General features: G+C 32.9%; 3 protein-coding genes across 5 annotated transcripts; 2 read left to right on the top strand and 1 right to left on the bottom strand.

The window, feature by feature from the left end:
* Positions 1–5,267: 5,267 nt before the first annotated feature.
* On the top strand, positions 5,268–9,524 carry LOC126668907 (transcription initiation factor TFIID subunit 15b). 2 transcript variants are annotated; one of them, XR_007638392.2, is made up of 7 exons: positions 5,268–5,481; positions 5,584–5,710; positions 5,846–6,554; positions 6,986–7,136; positions 7,284–7,362; positions 9,109–9,319; positions 9,443–9,524. XR_007638392.2 is itself a non-coding variant. In XM_050362137.2 (6 exons), exons 1-6 carry the CDS (start codon positions 5,364–5,366, stop codon positions 9,221–9,223), a joined length of 1,299 nt encoding a protein of 432 aa, XP_050218094.1. In that variant the 5' UTR covers positions 5,268–5,363; the 3' UTR covers positions 9,224–9,524. The 2 variants fall into 2 exon arrangements, 1 of the variants encoding a protein (XP_050218094.1); XM_050362137.2 differs by having other exon boundaries at positions 9,109–9,524.
* Positions 9,525–13,292: 3,768 nt separating this feature from the next.
* LOC126670278 (protein FLC EXPRESSOR) lies at positions 13,293–16,670 on the bottom strand. 2 transcript variants are annotated; one of them, XM_050363969.2, is made up of 4 exons: positions 16,117–16,670; positions 14,731–14,876; positions 14,546–14,625; positions 13,293–13,631 (listed from the first exon to the last, which is right to left on the bottom strand). In XM_050363969.2, exons 1-3 carry the CDS (start codon positions 16,593–16,595, stop codon positions 14,561–14,563), a joined length of 690 nt encoding a protein of 229 aa, XP_050219926.1. In that variant the 5' UTR covers positions 16,596–16,670; the 3' UTR covers positions 13,293–13,631; positions 14,546–14,560. The 2 variants fall into 2 exon arrangements, with proteins under 2 accessions (XP_050219926.1, XP_050219925.1); XM_050363968.2 differs by having other exon boundaries at positions 14,542–14,625.
* A 4,234-nt stretch (positions 16,671–20,904) lies between these two features.
* On the top strand, positions 20,905–21,807 carry LOC126668570 (uncharacterized). The gene is made up of 3 exons (XM_050361760.1): positions 20,905–21,317; positions 21,412–21,610; positions 21,709–21,807. Exons 1-3 carry the CDS (start codon positions 20,905–20,907, stop codon positions 21,805–21,807), a joined length of 711 nt encoding a protein of 236 aa, XP_050217717.1.
* Positions 21,808–22,755: the final 948 nt, after the last annotated feature.

Here is a 22,755-nt window from a genome sequence, read left to right on the forward strand (position 1 = left end):
TCAACATTTTAGTCCCTCCATCCATTTTTAGGGTTAGTCAACGAAGTCAAGGGACTTATGGGTAAATTAATTATCAAACCTGAGAGACAAAATCGTTGACAAAAATAAAAATGAGGGGTGAAATCGTTGAGAAAAACAAAAGTGGGGGATCATATAGTTTCGTTGACTAACATCCAAAATGGATGGAAGGACTAAATCGTTGATAAAACCAAAACTGAAGGGCTATATAGTTCAATTTTCAAACAAGAGGGACTAAAATGTGAATTATGTCAAATGTGAGGAGTGTCATAGTTATTTGTTCAATTCTTTAGTACCTTTCTCAAATAATCTTTTTGAGATAAACAAAGTTTTCCCGAATTTTTATCTCTACTTGTCTCTACACCGAGAATTTTTTTTGATTTGTCGTAGATCTTTCATCTCAAACTCTTGATTTAGTTGAGCTTTTAATTTTTCAATTTCTGCTTTATTTGTCGAAACGAGATCAAATATCATCAACATATAAGAGAAAATATATGAAAGATCCATCTTGTAGCTTGCACAAATACACACAATGATCGTATTTGCTTCTTATATCCTTCGGCTCCAACATAAACTTGTCAAATCACTTGTACCACTAGTTTGGTGATTGCTCTACTCCATACAACAACTTTTCAAATTTGCACACCTACAACCTTGAATCCCTCTGGCTGAATCATATAGATTTCCTCATTCAAGTCTCCACGTAAAAAAGTCGTTTTAACATATAACGGAACTAGTTTCATATTCAACTGTGCTACTAAGGCCACGAAAATTATAATAAATGAATGTTTACAATTAAAGAAAAAACTTCATTATAATTTATTCTTTGTTTGAGCATAGCCTTTACCTACCAACCTTGCCTTATAGCAAGCATCATTCTTGTTAGAAAATTCCTATTTCTTTGCATATATCCATTTGCATCCAACTACCTTTTTTTCTCTGGTAGACTCTGATTCTTATGAAGAGACTATATTTTTTATGCATAGTATTCCGCCACTTTTCTTCTTCTGAATTTTGGACAATATCTCGATAAGTAGTAGGAAGCTTATCATTTGCAATTGAAGATGAATAAGATATCAAATTAGCATAGCAAGTGAGAAGTTTCTTCGTCTGTTTACCTTTTACTTGTACAATTGACTTATCCTGTTGTGGAGGTTCTTGGGTTTGAATCTCTTCTTTTTTGATAGGATTATCTTCGTCTGCTTTTGCATAGATTAATAGGCTAACAATTTTTTTTTTCAAACTCTACATGTGTTGGGAGTACTCTCCACGTGATGTGAAGTACCATCAAAATTATATGTTTTCAAATGTTCCTTTTTCAACTGGGCAGACTCATCAAAGGTAACATATCTGCTAAATATTTTATATTTGTTTCTAAATTCCAAAGACAATAGTCTTTCACTCCTAGCTGATCCCATAAAGAGTGACTTTTTTGCTCTTGGGCCGATCTTTGATTCCTTTACATGGTTATATGCAGTGAAACCAACAAACGTAAAAAGTCATATTCTATATTAGGTTTTCTATACCATTTTTCTAAAGGTGTCTTGCCACCAATAGAAGATGATGGTAAGCGATTAATAAGGGATGAAGCATATGCTAAAGCCTTAGGCCAAAATTGTTTGTCCAGCCCAACATTGGACAACATACATCAAAATTCCTATAGCAATGTTCGGTACATGGGTTCCGCTTTCCCATTATGTTGTGGTGTAGTTCTAACTATGAAGTGTCGAACAATGCCTTCATCTTTGCAGATTCTCTTAAAAGGATCACTTGTATATTATTCTTTCGAAGACATTTGATCCTACGACCAGTTTGAGTTTTCACCATCTTTTTCCAAGTGAGGAAAATTCCAAAAACTTCATCCTTTAATTTCATAGTTTACACCCAGACTCTGTGAGAAATCATCAAGAAAGACGTACAACATAATAATATTTACCTCCCATTGAAGTTGTTTTATAAGGGCCCCACACATGAAAGTGATTATAATCCAAAATACTTTGGTTTCGTGGATTGTAGTGTCAAACCTCACACTTCACAAAATGTTCACGAATATCTAATTGTAGGGATGTACTCCCTTCAATAATCCTTGAATTGCAACAATTTTCAAAGATTTTCCACCAGCATGCTCGAAACGCACATGTTATATTCTAGTTGCTTCTATCTCCTTATCATCAATGGAAGACATTGTACTTGTACTAATAATTGCATTACCATGATAGTAATACAAGTTGTTATTCTTTAAAATTCCTTACATGACAATAAGTGCACAAAAGATTGTTTCATTATTTCATTTATTAAAGTCAAAGTGAAGCCCTTTGATTCTAAAACTCCTATAAAATGAGGTTCTTTGTCTAACTAGGTACATAGCTATTTACATCGGCCTAAAACGGACATAAATAGGATTTCATGTCTAGAAGACATTAATGGGCTCATCAAGGTACTAAGGCCCAAGTAGAGCTATTTTAAAATTAAACTATTGTTATTTCTAGTAATTTTCTTTAATATGAGGTTTGACCCCATCAGAAGTGTTATTTATGTTAGGAGTAGGAAGTTTAGTCAAATTAGAACTTTGGATAGGGTTCTGTTATAAATAACTGAGACCTGCATAGTATTACTTTTATTTGGAAAATAAGGAATTCAAACACCCATATCTAATTATTCATCCTCACCTCTATTAACATCAATATCATTTATCCCCTCCACTTTATCATTATAATTTACCCCCTCCACTCTCTCATTATCATTTAGTCCCTTAACCCTCATATCTAATCCCTAATCCATTATTTCTGAATTACCATCATCTTTTTTTCTATTCTAACAACACCACTATAGTTTCAGTTTCACATAAATACATAGGTTGGTTTATTCTATGATCTAGTAATAAAGCTAACATGGCACACATGTTATCCTCACCCTGCGATTGCACCACTTTAACAACTTTATCAAATTCATCATCAGGAATTGGCCTATCCTCATTCATTACACCCCTTGCTGGTAACTACAACATCTTTGACATGTTTCCATACCCTAAACCCTTCACTATATTAACAACCATGCTAAAATTTAAATCATTAAGATTTGAAATAGTTTGTCTATAATACTTTTTCCTATAATATATGAATTCAAGGTCAAAAACTAATATACCTCTATGCTTTTTTTGAGAGTCAAAGAGTATCATTGATAAATATCGGAAGCAATTACATTGGTAAGAATATCAGGGAGCTCAGAATACCACTCCTGATAACTTGACACGGAACGAGCAAATTATGCTAATACATGCGCATCACGATTCGCAGATCGCCTTATAAAAAAAACGATAAATTAGGTAAATGCTTCGCTAGATCGGAACAATCAATGATAAAAGGATCCTGTGAACTAAGTACATGATTTCTAATTTCGAGAATAACTTCCATAGAATCAGATTCAATCACCATGTTCGAACGTCCTTTGAGCCAAGACAACGCTTCCCGGATGCTAATAATTTCTGCAACTCTTGGTGAAAAAGACCCAAGCAAATTACAGCAACGTGCCATAATCACAGTGCCTGTCGAGTCCCTCGCAACACAACCCACTCCAGTCCTTTCCTGCTCCGGAAACACAGCTGCATCAACACTAACCTTCTAAAGCCCCTCCGCCGGAGCTCTCCAAGATAATTATCAAAAATATGCCATAACAAAAATATACCTTTATGCTTAATTTTCAAAAATATTTTAATACCCTCATCAATCAAACTCAATATGCCATAACAAAATCAAATAAAAGAAATTAATAAGAAGAAAATATATACACAGTAATTTATCAATAATAAACATTTAAAATTGAAAAGTTAAACCAGTCCACAATAACACTCTCAATACACATTTTTATACCATTGTAAATGTAATAAAGCAAAACACGGAAAGAGAATATTACAAGGGAGAAACCACACACCTATCGAAGTAGTCCGACCGAGTAATATTATACTATTGGAAAAGTTTAGTGTCTTCAAATCGGCAAAATTTTCATTAATTCTTTTGTAACAAAGAGTTAATCCAACTTACAACACTTCAGAGCCTTTAATTTATCAAGATTTTTTTTGCTAACAATCAGAAAGATGAAGTTTTAAGAAGGAAAACAAACGATTGAAGAAACTAGTTAATTATTTTTTACAGTATTCATTTAATTTTCCACTGGACATACACGTGTTTTTCTTTTCGCGGTAAATTGTGCACAAAAACCAAATAACTCTCTTTTACTTGAGCGTAATATACAAACAAGAGGGGAAGGGGTATTTGGTGTGGGTTTTTTTGTTAGTAAGGGGATGAAATGATCCTTTATTCATATTTATTAATGGGTTAATTTTATAAAAAATCACGACATTTACACGAATTTCATTTTATTCACGACCTTTAAAAGTTTCCATATAAAATCATGACCTTTCATTTTTTTTTTAAATCAATCATTTTAGTGTAATTTTATTGGCTAAATTCTTCATTGAACCATTGATTAAAGACTCAAATTATAAATCGACACCAAATATTATTATCTTTCAGTTAGAATATGTTGGATTTGTAATTTGTTGTCAGAAAAATACACGAAATTTTATTGTGGTGATAAATTTGAAACAAAATAAAAGGTCGTGCTTTTAAATGTCAACTTTTAAAAATTGTTATTAAAATAAAACTTCGTGTAAGTTATTTTTTTTATGAAACTTACCCTTTAATAGTTTATTTATAAATATTTTTATAATTATTTTCATTTATTAATTTTTTTAATTGTGTAACAAATAGAATTTTCAAAAATGTACCGGACATTTCTAGCAAATATGGTATTTTATGGTAGTTAATTTGGGAACAAAGGGTCAACGCGCCCCCTAAACTTGTGACACGGGGTCACCTAACCCAATTTATACTTTTTTGAGCAACTAACCCCAAAACTCTTCATTTTTGAGTCAAATAACATATAATTATATTTTTAAAACGCATAAATTACAAATCGAAGGTGAGGGATGCAAAAAAATAATTACATACTTCTCTAATTGTTGCGATATAATTATCCTAAATCTATTTTTTGAAATAAAAAATACAAATTATGGGTTATTTGACCCAAAAATGAAGAGTTTTGGGGTTAGTTGCTCAAAAAAGTATAAATTGGGCTATATGACCCCGCATCACAAGTTTAGGTGGCGCGTTGACCCTTGTTGGTTAATTTGGTATTTTGTAAATATTTGCTATTAATAATTTTGGTATTTTAGTAAAGCTTCCATAGATAAATGTGTCGTGAGCTTGAAGTGAGAGAGTGTCTTTTCTAAAAGAAATTCGAATCCCTCGTCGTTTGGAAGAAATAAAACGTAAAACCTAAACTCTATGTCTGGGATGTACGGTCATAACGGCGATTCAGCGCCTCCATCTTACGGCGGCTATGGAGGCGATGGTGGTTACGGAGGCGGTGGAGGTCGAGGTGGAGGCGGCAGAGGATATGGCGGTAATTTGCAAACCCGCGGCCAAAATTGAACTTTTGATTATCCTTTTTAGGGTAAGTTTTATGCGGCGTTGCTTAATTAGTAATTTTCAATCTGTGATACAGGAGGAGGATATCAAGGAGGAGATCGAGGTGGAAGAGGTGGCGGAGGTGGGGGCGGCGGAGGTGGTAGCAGAGGAGGCGGACGAGGCGGAAGCGGAAGAGATGGTGATTGGATGTGTCCTAACCCTAGGTAATAAATGAAATTTCGTAGTAGATTTATTGTTTTTGATATTTCTTTTTTATTTAGTAGTTTGATTTTATTGTCCATGACATCTTATATAACTTTATAAATTCAGTTCTTTATACCCGTGTGTTTTATATGTAGCTGCGGAAATTTGAACTTTGCAAGAAGAGTTGAGTGCAATAAATGCGGTGCTGCTTCCCCTGCCGGTGGTGGCAGCAATGATCGTGGTGGAAATGCTGGAGGTTATAACAAAGGAGGAAGTATGGGAAGTCGTGGTGGTGGTGGTGGTAGAGGGGGTAATTATGGTGGAAATAAAAGTAGTAACTACGATGATAGTGGCCGAGGTAGTGGTTATGACAATAGGGGTGGCGGCAATAGGGGAGGATCGCATGGAAGAGATGGTGGTGGTGGTTACAACGAGATGCCTCCACCTGCAGTCCCATCCTACGGGGGTTCTGGAAATAATTATGCGCCTCCTCCTAATTCATATGGCGGCAATTCAAATTTTGGGGCAGAAGCTGTTCCCCCTCCTACGAGCTATACTGGTGGACCTACATCTTACCCACCATCTTATGATGGCGGTCCTGCGGGTGGTTACGGTGGTGGTGATGTTACAGCTGATGCAAGGGGTGGTAGAAGAGGAGGCCCACCAGGTGGTGGATATGGTGGTGGTGCTCCTCGTGAAGGAGGTGGTGGCTACAGCAGTGCTTCTGCTGATACCCCTGCTAAAATTAAGCAATGCGATGGAAACTGCGATGATAGTTGTGATAACTCGAGAATTTACATATCAAATTTGCCTCCTGATGTGACTACTGATGAATTGAGAGAACTTTTTGCAGGCATTGGACAAGTAATTCCATTTTTTATATTATATTTAAATGCTGTGGATTCACATGCGGTGCTTCAATGTTTAGGGATTGTTTAATTGCTCAATGCTGTTCACCAATTAATTTTTATATTATGCATAACTTGTTAGCTGTCATGGAAAGATGCAACTAGTTGTTTGACAGGCTTAACCTGCATTAAAAAGAATTTGCAATATTTGGCAACTAAGGGTCTGAGATCATATTAAATATGTATCATGCCATGTCGAGGGTGACTGTTGTTTTAGTGATTTTCTTTTTTTCTTTGGTTTCTTCACTATATGATGAGGCTTGTCTTGACTATCCAATTGTAATCATTTGAAAGCCACTGTTTAGTTTAGAAAATATAATTTTATTGTAGAGTTTACTTGTGTCATGTTCTTTTGATATGAATGCTAGCTGGGTGATTATTGCTTAGGTTGGAAGGATTAAGCAGAAGCGTGGCTATAAAGATCAGTGGCCCTGGAATATAAAATTGTACACAGATGAGAAAGGAAACAACAAAGGCGATGCAGTCTTGTCTTATGAAGATCCATCTGCTGCACATTCTGCTGGCGGTTTTTACAATAGTATTGACCTTGCAACTATTTCTTCTCTTATGTCTCATACTAATTCCAAATCTGTTTTAATTCTTGCATAAAATGTGGCTCTTATTGTCCCTTCCTTTCTTCCATACTTCAATTTTGCTTTACTTATAGTTTCTTTTCTTTTGACAGATTATGATATGAGAGGTAATAAGATCAGTGTTACAATGGCAGAGAAGACAGCACCAAGGCAGCCTTCATTCGACCATGGGTAACTTCCTAACAATTCCTTTTATTGTGTCCAGCTTGTGTGCTTTCACCTGTCCTCATGTTTTTCAAATTAAATTTTCTGTACTGCATCTATTTTGTGTTCATAACAATGATTTTTTTTAATAAAATGCATATTTTCGTCCTTGAATTTTGGTTTGACATGGGGTCCTTATTGTTTCATTGCATATCAGATTGTATCCGAATTCTGATTTCCCGAGACATTGGACTCTCTTAAGACGGGCATGCGTACCTCGTTGTACATGCCCAGTCAACTGTACATAAGAAATCAATTTTACTCTTAAATTACTAAATAATAGAAAATATTTTTCTTTTCCTAAATACAATAGGAAATCTCAAAACTTAAAATAAGAATTCTAACCTTGTGCAATCTATGATTCTATGCTCATCTTCAATTTTTCTCTTATTTATATTTATTAAAAAAAATTTAAAGATGCATTGCGGAAATTAGAGTTTGATATCCGCATCACATATGCATTTATATAATTGCTTTCCAATCTTCCCTTTCCATCTTCTCTATGTTGCCTCACTTAGCTGTTTATTTGGCAGAAAATCAGTTCATCAATATTACTTTACATCAATGCTTCACTCTTTCTTCTTCAAAAAATCAGCAAATTGATCTTATTCTATTATAAGCTTGTCCAAAGTACTTTTGTTCCGTGTTGACACCAGAAAAGGCAAAAAAAATCAAAGAGATGGAATTGCATTCCCTGTAAAATATGACTATGAATGTTATGACTTTGTTGCCATAATAGGGAGTTCGTGCATGCTATGGTAACCTTGAATCGGGTTTTCTTGATAACCATTGGATCAAGATAAGCTGGATATGGCTGAGTATAACAATTTGAAAGTTCAAAAGATTTGGATTTCATTTTTGGCTATGCATCTGGTTGATTTAATGTTTTTCTTCAATGGTTTCTTGCTATTAGATATTTGTGAGTAGAATTGTTCTTGAAATCTAGCAGAATCTCAGTTACTGGACTTTCTTGTTTTCATAGTCTCTTGTGGGTTAACAGAATCAATTTTTTTAATTTCTTTTTAGGAATTTCGGAGTTCAGTAATTAAATGTTTTTCCATTTTATTTTGTTGTTATTTTAGAATAAAGAGTATTTTCTTAACAGTACTAATAGAGGTTCTTTAAATTTATTTAATACATTTAAAACTTAAATGAATATTTATATTCAAAAGACTTGCTCGTAATCAATATGGGAGCCAATGCCAAAAGGTTGAATACTAAAGTGTGATTGCATGTTTTACTCGCTTTTTCTAAATATATATGACAAAGACTTGCATTCTTTTGTGCATTTGCTTCAGATGCATTGTACATCAGGATAAAATTATTCGACTTTTTTTATTGTTGTGCGTGTAACTAATCATGATCTACAATTATTAAAACAAGAGAACCTAATCATGTGATATGGGATAAACTGAGATCCTGCCATCCCAATATAAACTCCTTTACATCGGCAATTATGTGATTCAGAATTGTATGACTATCATCTGTTTTTTCTTTTTTTTTTCCTCCGAAATTTATTACATAATATGGCAGGAAGTTCAGGTAGTGTTGAGAACTACTTATGTCAGTAATAACTTGGAATATGTGTTGATTTGGCTTCACTTATTTTATGCTTTTTATGTTGGAACTGTTGTTGGTCTACACGATCCATACAATTCATGAGGTCTCTCTCACAGTGTTTGATATATGCTTAACCAATTATTGGTGCAACAGAGGTGGTGGTAGAGGTGGCTATGGTGGAGGTGACCGGCGCAGGGATAATTACAGAGATGGAGGATCTGGCCCTGATAGGCATCACCATGGTGGAAATCGGTCACGCCCGTACTGAGAATTTCAGCTCTGAGCTTTTTATGTACTAAGAATTGTGGACTGAGATTTTATTATATTCTGTTTCTTTGGGGGTTCTTAAACTGGAGACTAAAAGGTAGGTTGTTCATTATGCTGAGCGATACAATACCCTTTTTCTCCTTTTTTCTTGTTCACCTGCTCACGGAGGGATTTCCGTTTAGGCATGGGATTGATTTTGATTATGTGAATGTTTTTATAGAGGCAAGTGGATTAACTCCAAATTGCTTGCTGCTAAGGTAGGTTGATGTTTTCAGGTGAGTGCAGCTCTTTAAAACTCTTAATTCTTCTTGTCTGGATGCAAATGGTGAATTATGCTAATTTTCTTTTGCATGTTTGTAGCACAGGAACTTCATACATATCTTCAATATGTGTTTGTATCTTTGTTAAATTGTATTGATTGGAACTTGGAAGAAGGTGTGCTGTTGTTTTTGTTTTCTAGGCAACCCGTCTCAAATTGATTGTTATTTTTTTTAAACTGGAGTTTGTCTGATGTTGACATAGTGTGTGCTGCACGATATTTGTTATTTTGTGTTTATTTAGATATAGGTAGGTTACAAAATCTGTGAGGTATGTGTTACTTTAAGCAGTATGGTACTATGTTTGATTTGAGTTGGAAAGATATTAGTCTTTATATGAAAAATTGAACAAGTTTGGAGGGTGTCAAATACTCATTACAAAATACCTTGTTGATTCAGAAATTTTTTTATGGTTGGTGATTGTATTCCTCAACTTTATCATGTAATATTTCTACTTCAGAAACGCATTTATTTTTCCTTTTAATTGTGTGCGGACTATGTTTGCTGATGGAGTTGTCTAAATTGTATTTATGAATATGCGTTGTGTTGTGTGGTTATTGGTTTCATAAGGACCAAAATTATGCTGATCTCACTATGAGATTGCATGGTAAATTTATTGCTAATAATGAGATGTGCAAATAAGTATGAAATTTTCTGAAGCATCAAAAAGAAAAAGAAATAATGAATTTGTCGATATAATCTTTTCCATAATCACTAGGAAGGCTGTGTCGGACTGCCCAGTTTATAAAGGAGAAGAGGATTATATCATTTCATCTGATGGTGTGGTCTTGCTGGGCTTTCTGCATTTTGGAAGCTATGAGATGTTCTTGCTGTTGCACTGGGAGCTCGAGTCATTAGTCTCTTATTTTTAAGATGCACACCAGTTATGCGAGTTTGCGTTTTAACTAAACCAGTGGATTCTCAGTTAACCATTTTTCTACTTTTGCAAATTGTAACGCATCATTTGTCACTCTTTTTGAGCCTATGACTGGTTTTAAGCCTTTTATTTTATTTTGTTTTATTGAAATATAAGTATATATAGGGGTGCTTGATTAATTTGAAATACTTTGCAGATATAAATTTTGAAACAGAGCTAAGAGAAAATCAATGAAGGGTGATGATAATTTTTTTGGAATAAAGGATAAGTTCACCCCCTCGATTTGGCACAAAAAATTATAAAAGGGCCATTTTCAAGCAAATTGGATTAACACTCGTATCATTTTCACTGTTTTGATAAAAACAAAGTGAAATAGTTAATTAAATCTAATAAATTTTAATTAAAATTTTAATTACTCCATGATCGAAATTAAAATTTTAGATTAAAATTCTAATTAATTCTAGTTAATCATAAATTAAAACCTATTTTCACCTACACATACAACCTCCATCCACTTGCTGCCACACCAACCAAGACGAAGGATCAACGCTGCCTGCAACTGTTTGTCAAGCTCAGCTCGCGAATCACCTGGGTTCGTATGAGCTGAGCTCGACAAACGTTTGTCTGCAGCTGCAAACGACAACGGCTAAAAGGTGACATGTGAACAAGACGGCGGCACTGATGGATCAATGATAAGCGGTGATTGTGACTAAAGAAGGGGAGAAGAAGAAAGGAAAAAGTACAAATAATTTTTAAATTAAAAATTGATATGATATTTGAACTTTTAATTTTTTTTTTTTGAAAAGGAACTTTTAAAATTTTAAAAGCCATAATTAATATTTAGAAACTAATAACTAATAAGTATCAATTTGAAAAATAAAATAAACATGAAAAATCATTTCAAACTTTTGCCATTTCATAAAGGGGAGTGTGTTTCACATAGGAGGTTGGGGAAAGAGTATTTTGATATGGTTTTACCAACTTCTAAATTTTTTGATCTAGTTTGTTTGAAAATGATTTTTTTTATTTTTTTATGCCAAGTTAAGGAAGTGAAATGACCCTTTGTTCAATACTTTTTAATGAGATGGACACAAAGGAACCCTTAGAGACATGCTTCCTGAATGTATTAACGGGTACTGAGGATCCAATCGTTGCTCAAACAACTGTTTCAAATCCATTCGCAATAACTTAAAAAGATCATGGTCCAAAATTGGAGTTCCAACTAAGTGCTGTCATTCGAGCATATATATACCTTTGGCTTCTTTTTACATTCGGTAATATACTGGTTCGATAGTACGAACTTGAGCTGTTGAACCAAAAGCACAGGTTATAAATCCCAAGCTACCATACCACTGCTAGCTCCTTATGTTGCACGGGAATAAAAACATAAAATGGAATACGGGGAAATAATATCTTTTACAGAACTGGATTGTAGTGTAAAGTTTTAAATTTTATGAAGCGTTATAAAAGAATGAAGACATAGCATCAAAATGTAACAATCGATATAGGTTACTCCGATAACATGTAGAGTGAAGCTTTTAGTTACGGAACCAATACTCCAACTTCACACATGTTGATCCATGAGAAATCTTGTGATTTATAGGCAGATTTGACCTGTTATCAATCATTTAATATGTCCAGCAAGGTTTTAGTGGTTAGTTAATGAAAGCAATTGTGCTACCACAATAAATTGTACGCAACCTAGAGATTGATGAGGTATGTTTCGAAGGGTGGAAAGGGTAGATGTAATTGACGAGGGAACGGCAAGATTAATAGCGATCAGTTTACACTATGAAGACAGTATTTTGGGTTGTTGAACCACCTATTTGTTCTGATGACATTTACAAGTTGATGACATACACAATAATACCGTTAAATATTGCTCCCATAGATAGCATAACAGAATAGGCAAATCACATTACGAATATTCACCCTTGTCATCGATATGAATATTTATACTTGTTTGTTACTGATAAAGTAGGGTGACGCTATTGCCAAAACAACAATTGATAGGGTTAGAACAAAAAAAATTATCTTGACAAAATTATCCTCTTATAATTTGCATCTACTTTCTTCTTATGAATAATGAAGGGTGATTTTGTCAACATTATTTTTTTTGCTTTGCTCCTGTCAATTGTTACTCCGGCAATAATGCCACCCTTAAATTAAACAAATTAACAATGATAATAATATTAAAAAAAAGCTCTGACATTTTATCCCTTTTCTGCCTTTGAGGGAAAAAAATGAGTGAAATGAGCTTAGAAACAACTAAAAGCTTAAAGAGAATAAAAGCCCGTTTTTCTGTGATTACAAAAATTTATGTTCTTTTTCAATAAAAAAAATTACTATAACTCCCTTAATATTAGATTAGAATTACTGTTTATTTTTAGATTTAAAAATAACTGTTTTTTCTGCAATTTAGTTTTTATTTACTCCCTCCAACACATCTGTAAAGTCCATTTGTCATTTTTTTTGATCCCCCTTTATTTATCTTAATGATTAAATAAATTTTACAAGATAATTAATGATATATATATATATATATATATATATATATATATATATATATATATATATATACATATATGTGTGTGTGTAAATTAACAAATAAATTTTCTAAATGGGATGGAGGGAGTAACTAAAAGAATCTTTCAGAGTTTCACTTATTTAATATCACAAAAGTTATCAAAAAAGGGCTTGTTAGACCTAATATTTTAAGATAAAATAGTATTTCATTTTTCTTAGATAAGTCGGAGAAGACATTAGATGTAGGAATTATTAACAATGAAAAAAAAGATAGAGTAGAAAATTAAGCAAAACTTTCAATTCAATTCGAAAAAAAAAGAAATCATCATTAATTGGCTATAAAAAAAAAATGGTGCTAACTAATATGATGTTTTAATGTCATTATTATTTATGTTCACTAGAAACTAAAATTTAAGTCCCCGTCTCTAGGAAATATGTACCAATGCTCTAACACGTAATTCTATCAATACTTGTCAAAATGGTGAATTGTTAAACTGAAAGAAGGGTACCATTTCTCTAGGATCACAACAAGAGGAAGAATTTGAGCAACCTTGCATTTCCAGCTGCATCCATTTCATCCAGATCACATAACTCCGCAGCCTCTATCTATATGTACACTTTCATTGAGCTGACAGTTAGGCATCTCATCCAGGCACAAAGAAGGGACCAGCATCACTGCCATCTTGCACCTAAGTTGTGCATAAAATCAACATATTACATGCATCAAAACCTAAATCGCCTATGAAGGCTGTGAAAAATAGGGCCATTTGTCAAGTTACCGACCGTAAGGGATTGCAATTATAATCACGTATGTAATATCTGCTCAAATCTGTCATACTTTTAGGCTCCCACGAATGTAATACTAATGTTAACATATTACGCACGGACAACCATAAAATATCTCATCATTACCATTTGTATAACTGTGATCCTTCATGAAGAATACGCATGAATGTTTAAAACGAAAGACACCAAAAGTTATTTTGACAAGTCCCTCCAAAGTGCTAGGTCAAAATCCAGTTTATCTCTTGTCCAGCTAATTGGTAATGTCTTTTTTACTTTCCAATAAAACAGTGTTGTGAGATAAGAGTAATGAATAGACAAAGAAATATTAGTCCAAATGTTTTTGTTGTAGAATGTTTTTGATTTCTGACTATATAGAATATATAAAACTATGTTGTAGGTATCCAACTCTTTAATCCTAATACTATCCTAGCACATAGGTAACTAAATGAACAACTACTTACATTCTCTCCTACAAATATTTACTTATGGTTACTCTAAAAAAATATCTAAAATGGTTACTATAATTCTTTACGTCTTCGTAAAAAGTATACTAATCTTAGACTTTGATTCAATGTGAAAAGTACAAAGAAGCTTGTTTTTTATAGCACTAAAATATTCCACCTATATCTAAAGAAAGTTCAGCAACAAACATATGCTCAGATATCAATAGTTTGTTGGTCCCATTAATATATGCATTTTATTTATTAACTTGGACAAGTAAAAAGTTCCAATCCCAACAAATATTAGATCTATTAAGTGGTGTGCTAAAATATAATTTATGTAAAATGTATGTAAAAAGAAATGACCATATACCTACTGGATGGCATGTTGATTAGGGCACACCATTTCCACCATGTAGAAGTTCAGGATTGTTGTAGCTTCCAGCATAACCAGGACCTAGACATTGTATGATTCGGTAGGTTAAAAGGTGGCAAATTTGGCAAAGTCGGCTTGAAAAGAACATAAAGTAATTAATTAGGTTTCCTGCTGAGGCTGTTGTACCTTCTGTGCTTGCTCTTTTCCCTGCATTAGCCAGTTCAACATGGAGATTTTCGATTTCACGAGCTATAGCAACCATATTTTGCTCCATCTTCTGACCATGCTCCAGATTACTAGCATAGAGCTTTTTCTCATATTCAATGGCAGCCCTAAATCAAATGGTAGTTACACTTTCAAACCCCTTTGAAGAAAATGATTTTCCAATTTTTTAATTGCATTTGGAAAGAAATATGAAATCTGATTATTAGCACAAGTATTTTAGTGCACCTACATGCTAAAGATTTGGATGACAAGGAAAACAAGCTTCTACTGAACTTTAGGGAGGCCAAATGCATCTCCCTAGTATAAATTTAAAGAATCTTGGAATTCATTTTCATCATGTACAGGTCCTCAATTGAACACCTGTTGAATGCATGCGTACAGATGTAATTAAGTGCATTTGATTAATGGAATACTTTGAATATCTAATAGGATAGAGAGTGTTCCTCAACACCAAATGATATCATTTTGTTGAAGTGTTCCTCTTTATCAGTGTAAACTGTAAAATCCAAAACCAGAAAATAAACCACAGCATCGGAATCCAAATACAAAGTTATGTCTGGATTTGTGTGGCAGTGTGTGTTTGTGCGTTGTTCTTGAGAATGTGTTTTAAGAGAAAAATTCAGAAAATGGAAAGTAACCAAGCAGACCCATCAAGAAATTCCCCAACAATGCAATTACTCAAAAGATCACAGATCACTTCATCACAAAAAAGCTTTCAATTCGCCCATCAAGCAGCAACAACAAAGATTTCTTGGTATAACAAATTCAAACAAGCAAATTCTTACTTAAGATCTGCAATTATCTCATTCTTGTAAATTATTACTACTATTTTAAATCTATGAATTTATAAACAAATATTTGATGTAAACTACAGCATTTTTGAAATACTACAACAAAATAACATCTCTATAACACAAAATTTCACCATCTTCGCTGCCATAAAAGTCACGACAAAAGTCATATCTAAATAAGAGATCCTCCATATTCAAGAATTTGCGCAACCACAAAGTACTCATACAAAGTGTTTCATGCAAGTTAGTTACACAGAAGCACATAGTTGTGAAAGATGAAATTTCCAACATGTTCAATGTGCCTAGGTGCCAGGTCTTAGTTTACTCGGGCAAAACAACACTGTAAAGGAAAGTGCACTTTATGTGTTATTTTATTCGATATGAATTTATCGTTAAGTCCTATCGACATTTCAATATTTTTTGTTCTTAAGTTCGCCCCAACTAAATTTCCTGGCTACGCCACTGGACGATATATACAGATGCACCAAAGTAAAAAATTAGACCTTAAAACTTATTTAAAACTGGACCTTAAAAATTCCAATTTGTTAAACTTTACCTTCCACTTTGAATCTCCATTTGCATAATCTTTATCTCATTCTTAACTTCAATAATCTGCTCTTTTTCCATTTTCGCCTTCGCAACATCACTGCTAATCACTCTCAAATCCGTGGCAAGTTCCTGACGGTGCACGCTAAGCTTCTCTACATCAGCCCTCACCTGAGCAAGCTCACCTCTCAATGCATCAATGGACCGTACCTCCGAGTCCAATTTCAACGATCTTTCATAGACCTCCCGCACCTGATCATCCCTCTCCGCCTTGACATTAGCGGCGGCAGCCTTTAATCGTCGGATTTCATCTTGAATGAATGATAGATCTTGTTTTAGGGCGAGGTGATTGGTTGCGAGGTGTTGATTATCCCGAAGGAGGGTTTGGATTTCCCTGCGTTGGATAGCGATGCGGTCCTCGAGGATGGTGGTTTGATGGTTGATGATGAGAGGGAATTTTGAAGAATTGGGACGGTTGTGACCTCCCATCTCTCGTCGGAGATTTTGTTTGCAAATGACCAGAACGAAATCAAACCACCATCCTGAAAAAATTAAACCTAATCGCTCAAAACCCCATCATCTTTAGACTTTTTTCAATTCCACTCTAACATTAAAAAGTTATCAATTTTATTCAATTTTAAATTTTCTGTTTGTAATTATACCCGAATATTTTAATTTTTGATAATTTTTTATTTAAATGATGAAATCATTCAATTAACTAAATCTAAAGATGAATTAAATTCTTTTTTATTCAAAAAAGTACAAATAAATCTTTTATTTTTAAAAATTAACTAATGGATACTAAATTCTACCTTAAATACTATGGAGCCGAATCGCAGGAGATCTACTCCCAAATGATACCGGAATCCCGCCTAAAATAAGCCAGACAAAACCAGTGGCCAAATCTATAAAATCCGCCTCGACTGGAATATAATTGAATCCACAAGAATAAGACTAATCCCTGAGGACTCGGACAAAGCTCGCAACCCTGGAATTCGGACAGATTATTAGATCTGCGGAGATTCTCGAGTATCTTTCCTATTTGGATACAAACTCCAATTTAGGAAAATGACTTATAATTTAGGAAGACGAGACTATTTAAAAAGACGTTCCTAAATATGACTCATATCTGAATGAGACTTATATTCATAATTAGGGTCAAATCTTACTAAATAGGATGCACCTTCATATTCCAACTTTACAATATATACGGCCATCTATTATATAAGGAGTTTGAGGTATGTCTAAACACACAACTATACTGTTACTCAAAATGCTGCTTAAAGCTTAAACTAACTTTAGTAACGGAGAGTTAATTGGACCACCACCGTCCGGTTAGCTTCTACACTATTTTGCAGGTTACAGCACTAGATCAGAAGGCAGACTCCATCACTAACTATAAACCATAATCAAATTAGCACTAATTTTAATTTCTAATTACTTTAACTAAATTTAGATAAATTTTAAAAACATACAATTAATATATGCTAGACATGGAGAATGTTTTTAAATTTTCACTCTTTTAGATTTTTTTTATTAATATTTCAATATTTTTTAAAGAGAAAATAGGTTACTTACTTAAAAAAATTTCACCCTAATTTTTTTCCGTTTTTATGCTCACCTTATAAAGAAGTCTTTTGTACCCAGTTTTGGGTTTTTCGTTTCTATCCTACCCAAAAGAATTAAATTATACTCTTTTCATTTGAATTTTTTTTTTTAAATAATTCTTCATTTTTAACCTATATACTAATTAAATATTAATGCTATTAATAATATAAAAATACCATCTTCTTAAAAAAAACTAAAAAAACTAATAAATTGTATTTGATTCAAAAACAATTTCCCCGGAGCCGCCGCCGCTCCTTCTCATCGAGGAAGGAGCTGCTGCTCTTTCTCCAAATGCACGAGCGGCCGCCGCTCCTTCTTATCGGTTGGTTCCGAATTTTTTTTATTCTTTTTATAAAATTAAAAAAAAAATTATTAGAATATATTTAAACATTTTTAAGTTGAATGATTTATTTATATTTTTTAAAATAAAAAAGTATAATATAACTCTCAATTTAGTTGTTTCCAATGATTTCATCTTTTAATTTATTAAATTGTCAATTACATCCTTGTATTGGGTAGGGATGAAAACGAAAAATCCAGAATTGGATACAAATGATTTTTTTTACAAGTTCAGGGTATAAACGAAAAAAATTCAAGTTTGGAGTTTTTTACGTAATTAGGCCGAAAATATACACCATATATCTCAAAATCTGAAAAATTTAACAACATAATATATTTAGCAAAAAGATTTTTCTTTTAATTTTTCATTTTCAATTTTACCTCTTTCATTTGCAAGTTATTTCATTAATTCTGCCCTATAGTTGTTGCTCTATAGTTGTCATTGTGTACTCATACACTCAAGTTTTTCCCACTTTCTCTTTTCTTATATATTTTATTCTTCACTTCCTCCATTACTCTATTTTTTTATTCACGCACTTTCTTCTCTTCCCCATTATCTCCCAAAATCACTCAACACAAACTTCTATTTTTATTATTAAATCATTATCAATGGCTTATATATGTAGTTCTTTTGCAAAACTGATTTCTAGAAAGCTCTGAATATAAAGACGCAGAAAGCTTTAGTTTCTAAGAAGAATTGGCGACCTCATCGACTCTAATATCTGTTCCAGTTTTAAAACATTGTTGTCGATGTTAAATGTGCCTATAGGATCACATACCAAAAATAAACGATTATTGAATTAAGTGTTATTTCATCTGTCCCACAGTTTAAAACAAATATAAATACTAAAAAAACGAGCTTATTTAAATAAAATGAGTTGATTTATAAAATACACCACTTATCATTAGAGCATCCACAATGGTGGATACTCTCAGGTTGGTGACTACCAACCGCTCAATGGTGGGATCTTTATTTTTTATTTTTAATAATAAATAAAATGTTGGAAAATGTAACTGATCATGCTATTCTTTTCTTTTTTTCAAAGTAAATTGGGCAATGATAATATTACCGTAACTCATTTTACCGTTGTTTTTTTTAATTTTATCTTTGTAGTATAAATATTATTTGGACTTAATTTTATTTGTTCAATTGCTCTAAATATCTATATTTTAATTGTCAGTCTCTACAAAAATTTCTTATCCTTTTATTTTATATATTTTATAAAGTAATTATCATTTACTACGGTGATAATTATTTTAAAAATAATTTCAATCCTCCAAATTTAGAAAATTCCGCATCTCCACAAAATTCTAATCAATTTAATTTTCCAAATCTTTCTCATTTCCCATTTTCTTTTCCTAATCCAAATATGTCAAATATTGGATATCCACTACAAATTCCGTTTCTTTACCAAATTTTCAAAATACCCCATTTTTAATTTTTCCAAACTCAAATTATTTCAACCCGGCTATAGCTAATAATTATTATAATCCGGGCATGAGAGCTGAAATTTTAACACCACCGAGTGAGGAAATAAAAGATTTTGATGGAGCTTCCGGTACTAATCAAGGAACACCGAAGAATTCTTCTTCCGATTCACAATTTCTGCCGTATTCCACTCAAGAAGGGCTTGAAACATCAATGATGAAAGACTTCTTGTAAGTGCTTAACTTACAATTTCAACTAATAGCATTACTGGAAATGCCCAAAATAGCAAGCAGTTTTGGAAAAGGATCACCGATTACTTCAACGAAAATAGAAAATCAAGGCCATCAAGAGCAAGTAATCCGACTAAGCAACGTTGGTATTGGATGATTTCGATGGTGAATGAATACAACCAACATTATAATAAATTAGTGGTGGAACATCATAGCGGATGGAGTGATGATCAACTAAAGCAACGTGCCCGCGAGCTTTATTTTCGTATTCGTAAAAAACATTTTGTTCTTGAACATGTGTGGGTTATGTTGAAAGATGATCCAAAATGGAAAGCAAATTAGCCTCCTCAACATATATGCTTCCAAAAAGACAAGACTTGATGAGTCCGGCGCATACACATCTTTATCGAATCCAGATATAAATATCGACATCGATGATAGTGAGGTTGAAATTCGTCCAATTAGCCAAAAGGCGGCAATGGCGGCAAAGGCAAAGGGTAAAAATAGGATAAGGCGACGAGCAGACGAACCGAAGAAATTAAACAAGAAAAGTGGGAGAAATGCAATAAAGCCCAACAAGACAAAATAGCGTCATGCAAGAGTTAGCAAGGGTTCATGAGCATCGTATACTAACCATGGATACGAGTAACATGAATTCAGATCAACTTTACAATCATTATGTGATTGTGGATGCTATTAATGCTAAATATAAACCATCATAGTTATAAATTATATTTTCATTTTATGTAATTTTAATATTTTGCAATTTAAATTTATGTAATTTTATTTTTATGTAACTTTAACTTTATGTAATTTGTTTTATGTAATTTTAATTTTATATAATTTCAAGTTTCTTTAATTTTATATTGTGGAATTTTATTTTTATATAACTTTAACTTTATGTAATTTTAAGTTTATTTGATTTTAATATTATGGAATTTTATTTTTATATAACTTTAACTTTAATTATTTCAATTTTTTGTAATTTTAATATCATGGAATTTTGTTTTTATGCAACTTTCACTTTATGAGAAGTAGCCGTTGTGAAAGTAGCTATTGTAAAAGTAGTTATTGTAAAAGTAGCCATTGTAAAAGTGTGTGTATATATATACAAATGAGATGTTTCCCATAATCATTTACCACACTATTTTTTTCATACATATTCTTGAATTCCCAAATCATAGCCTACAAAATGGATCCTTACGATCTAGAACAAATAACAAAGCTTTTTAGAGACGAAATGATGGATAATAGTGATGAAGAAATGTTTATAATGTTGCAAGAATGGGATCAGCAACAAAGTGAAGCATCCGACAGCCGTGGACGGAGTCGAAGGTATTATAATCGAGAATGTGCAATGGGACACGATCGACTCTTCAATGATTATTTTGCCGACAATCCAGTTTACCCGGCAAATATATTTCTTCGAAAATTACGAATGCGAAAAGCGTTATTCCTTCATGTAGTTGAATCTCTTCAAAATCATTCAGATTACTTCCAAATGAGGGTTGATGCAACTGGAAAAAGCGGACTTTCTCCGCTTCAAAAATGCACTGCTGCTATTCGTCAATTAGCTTATGACGCCCCAATTGACAGTTATGATGAGTATATAAGAATTTCTGAAACCACTGCAATCGAATGTTTATTCAACTTTTATCGGTGCATGATGGAGATTTCTTCATCTAAATATTTGAGAAAGCGCCAATGCTGAGGATGTTGAACGCTTATTGCACTTGCATTCTGAGCGCCACGACTTTCCTGGGATGCTTGGGAGTGTTGATTGTATGCACTGGAAATGGAAAAATTGTACAGTTACATTGAAAGGCCAATTTACTCGAGGTGATCAAGGATCTCCAACAATTATGTTGGAAGCAGTTGCATCAGTATATCTCTATATGGCATGTATTTTTTTGGTGTTGCTGGATCTAATAATAACATCAACGTGCTCAATCAATCTCCATTATTTAATGACGTTTTGAAAGGATATGCTCCAAAGGTCCAGTTCACAATAAATGGAACACAATATTCAAAGGCGTATTATATAGCTGATGGAATCTATCCGGAATGGCCAACATTTGTTAAGAGTTTTACATAGCCGGAATACTAAAAAAGAATTAAATTCAAACAAATGCAAGAGTCTGCAAGAAAGGATGTCGAGAGAGCTTATGGTGTAATCCAATCTCGATGGGCAATAGTACGTGGTCCTGCCCGTTTTTGCATAGAGAAAAGTTGAAAGATATAATGTATACATGCATTATATTGCATATGATTGTAGAGGATGAAGGAGATGCAATAAAAAATTGGAATGACAAAGAAGTAGAACTACCGATACCCGTAAGCTAAGGATCTATCTAAAACTTCCAACATTATCTTCAGAGGGATGTGGAAGTACGCGATCGCGAAGTACACTATCGTCTCCGTTCGGACTTAGTCGAACATATTTGTCAACATTTTGGAGAAAACGAAAATTTATAGTAACTTTATTGTAAATTAGTGTTTTTATTTGAAGTATTTTATGTTTTTTTTTATTTTGAATTATTTTATGTTTTTTTATTTGAAGTATTTTTATGTAGTAGTTTTTTTAACAATTAATGATTTATGTATTTTTTTATTAATATGTTTTTTTATCATTAATTATCAATTACTTTACTTATTGTTATAATATATTATTATTTTTTAAAAATATTATTTAATATTTTTGGTGTATTATTTTTAATAATTTGCAACATATTTTTAATAAATAATTTAATTCATACGTAATTATTTGTACATAATTAAAAAAGGCCAAATGTTGTAAAAAGGCCAAACCTTTCACAAAAGTTTCATAAAAGTCACGACCTTTCAATTTTGTCGATTTTGGCCAAAAACTGATTATTTGGTTTCACAAAAGTCCCGACCTTTCAATTTTGTCGATTTTGGCTAAAAATGGATTATTTGGTTTCACAAAAATCCTGACCTTTCAATATTTGGCATGCCACATAAGCGTCACATAGGCAAATTGCAACCAAATTGAGAGTTGGCCACAATTGAAACCAAATAATTT

The sequence above is a fragment of the Mercurialis annua genome, linkage group LG2 (assembly GCF_937616625.2).
Source record: "Mercurialis annua linkage group LG2, ddMerAnnu1.2, whole genome shotgun sequence".
Taxonomy (NCBI): Eukaryota; Viridiplantae; Streptophyta; class Magnoliopsida; order Malpighiales; family Euphorbiaceae; genus Mercurialis; species Mercurialis annua.

Excerpts from the sequence above, each read along its gene's own strand:
- LOC126668907 (XM_050362137.2), top strand. The coding sequence starts at position 5,364 with ATGTCTGGGATGTACGGTCATAACGGCGATTCAGCGCCTCCATCTTAC. Across the intron at positions 5,482-5,583 it reads AGGCGGCAGAGGATATGGCG|GAGGAGGATATCAAGGAGGA; the intron begins GTAATTTGCAAA and ends TCTGTGATACAG. Across the intron at positions 7,137-7,283 it reads TGCTGGCGGTTTTTACAATA|ATTATGATATGAGAGGTAAT; the intron begins GTATTGACCTTG and ends TTCTTTTGACAG.
- LOC126670278 (XM_050363969.2), bottom strand. The coding sequence starts at position 16,595 with ATGGGAGGTCACAACCGTCCCAATTCTTCAAAATTCCCTCTCATCATC. Across the intron at positions 14,877-16,116 it reads ATGGAGATTCAAAGTGGAAG|GGCTGCCATTGAATATGAGA; the intron begins GTAAAGTTTAAC and ends CATTTGATTTAG. Across the intron at positions 14,626-14,730 it reads GAAAAGAGCAAGCACAGAAG|GTCCTGGTTATGCTGGAAGC; the intron begins GTACAACAGCCT and ends TACAATGTCTAG.
- LOC126668570 (XM_050361760.1), top strand. The coding sequence starts at position 20,905 with ATGGATCCTTACGATCTAGAACAAATAACAAAGCTTTTTAGAGACGAA. Across the intron at positions 21,318-21,411 it reads CCAATTGACAGTTATGATGA|CGCCAATGCTGAGGATGTTG; the intron begins GTATATAAGAAT and ends TATTTGAGAAAG. Across the intron at positions 21,611-21,708 it reads CATCAGTATATCTCTATATG|GTCCAGTTCACAATAAATGG; the intron begins GCATGTATTTTT and ends TATGCTCCAAAG.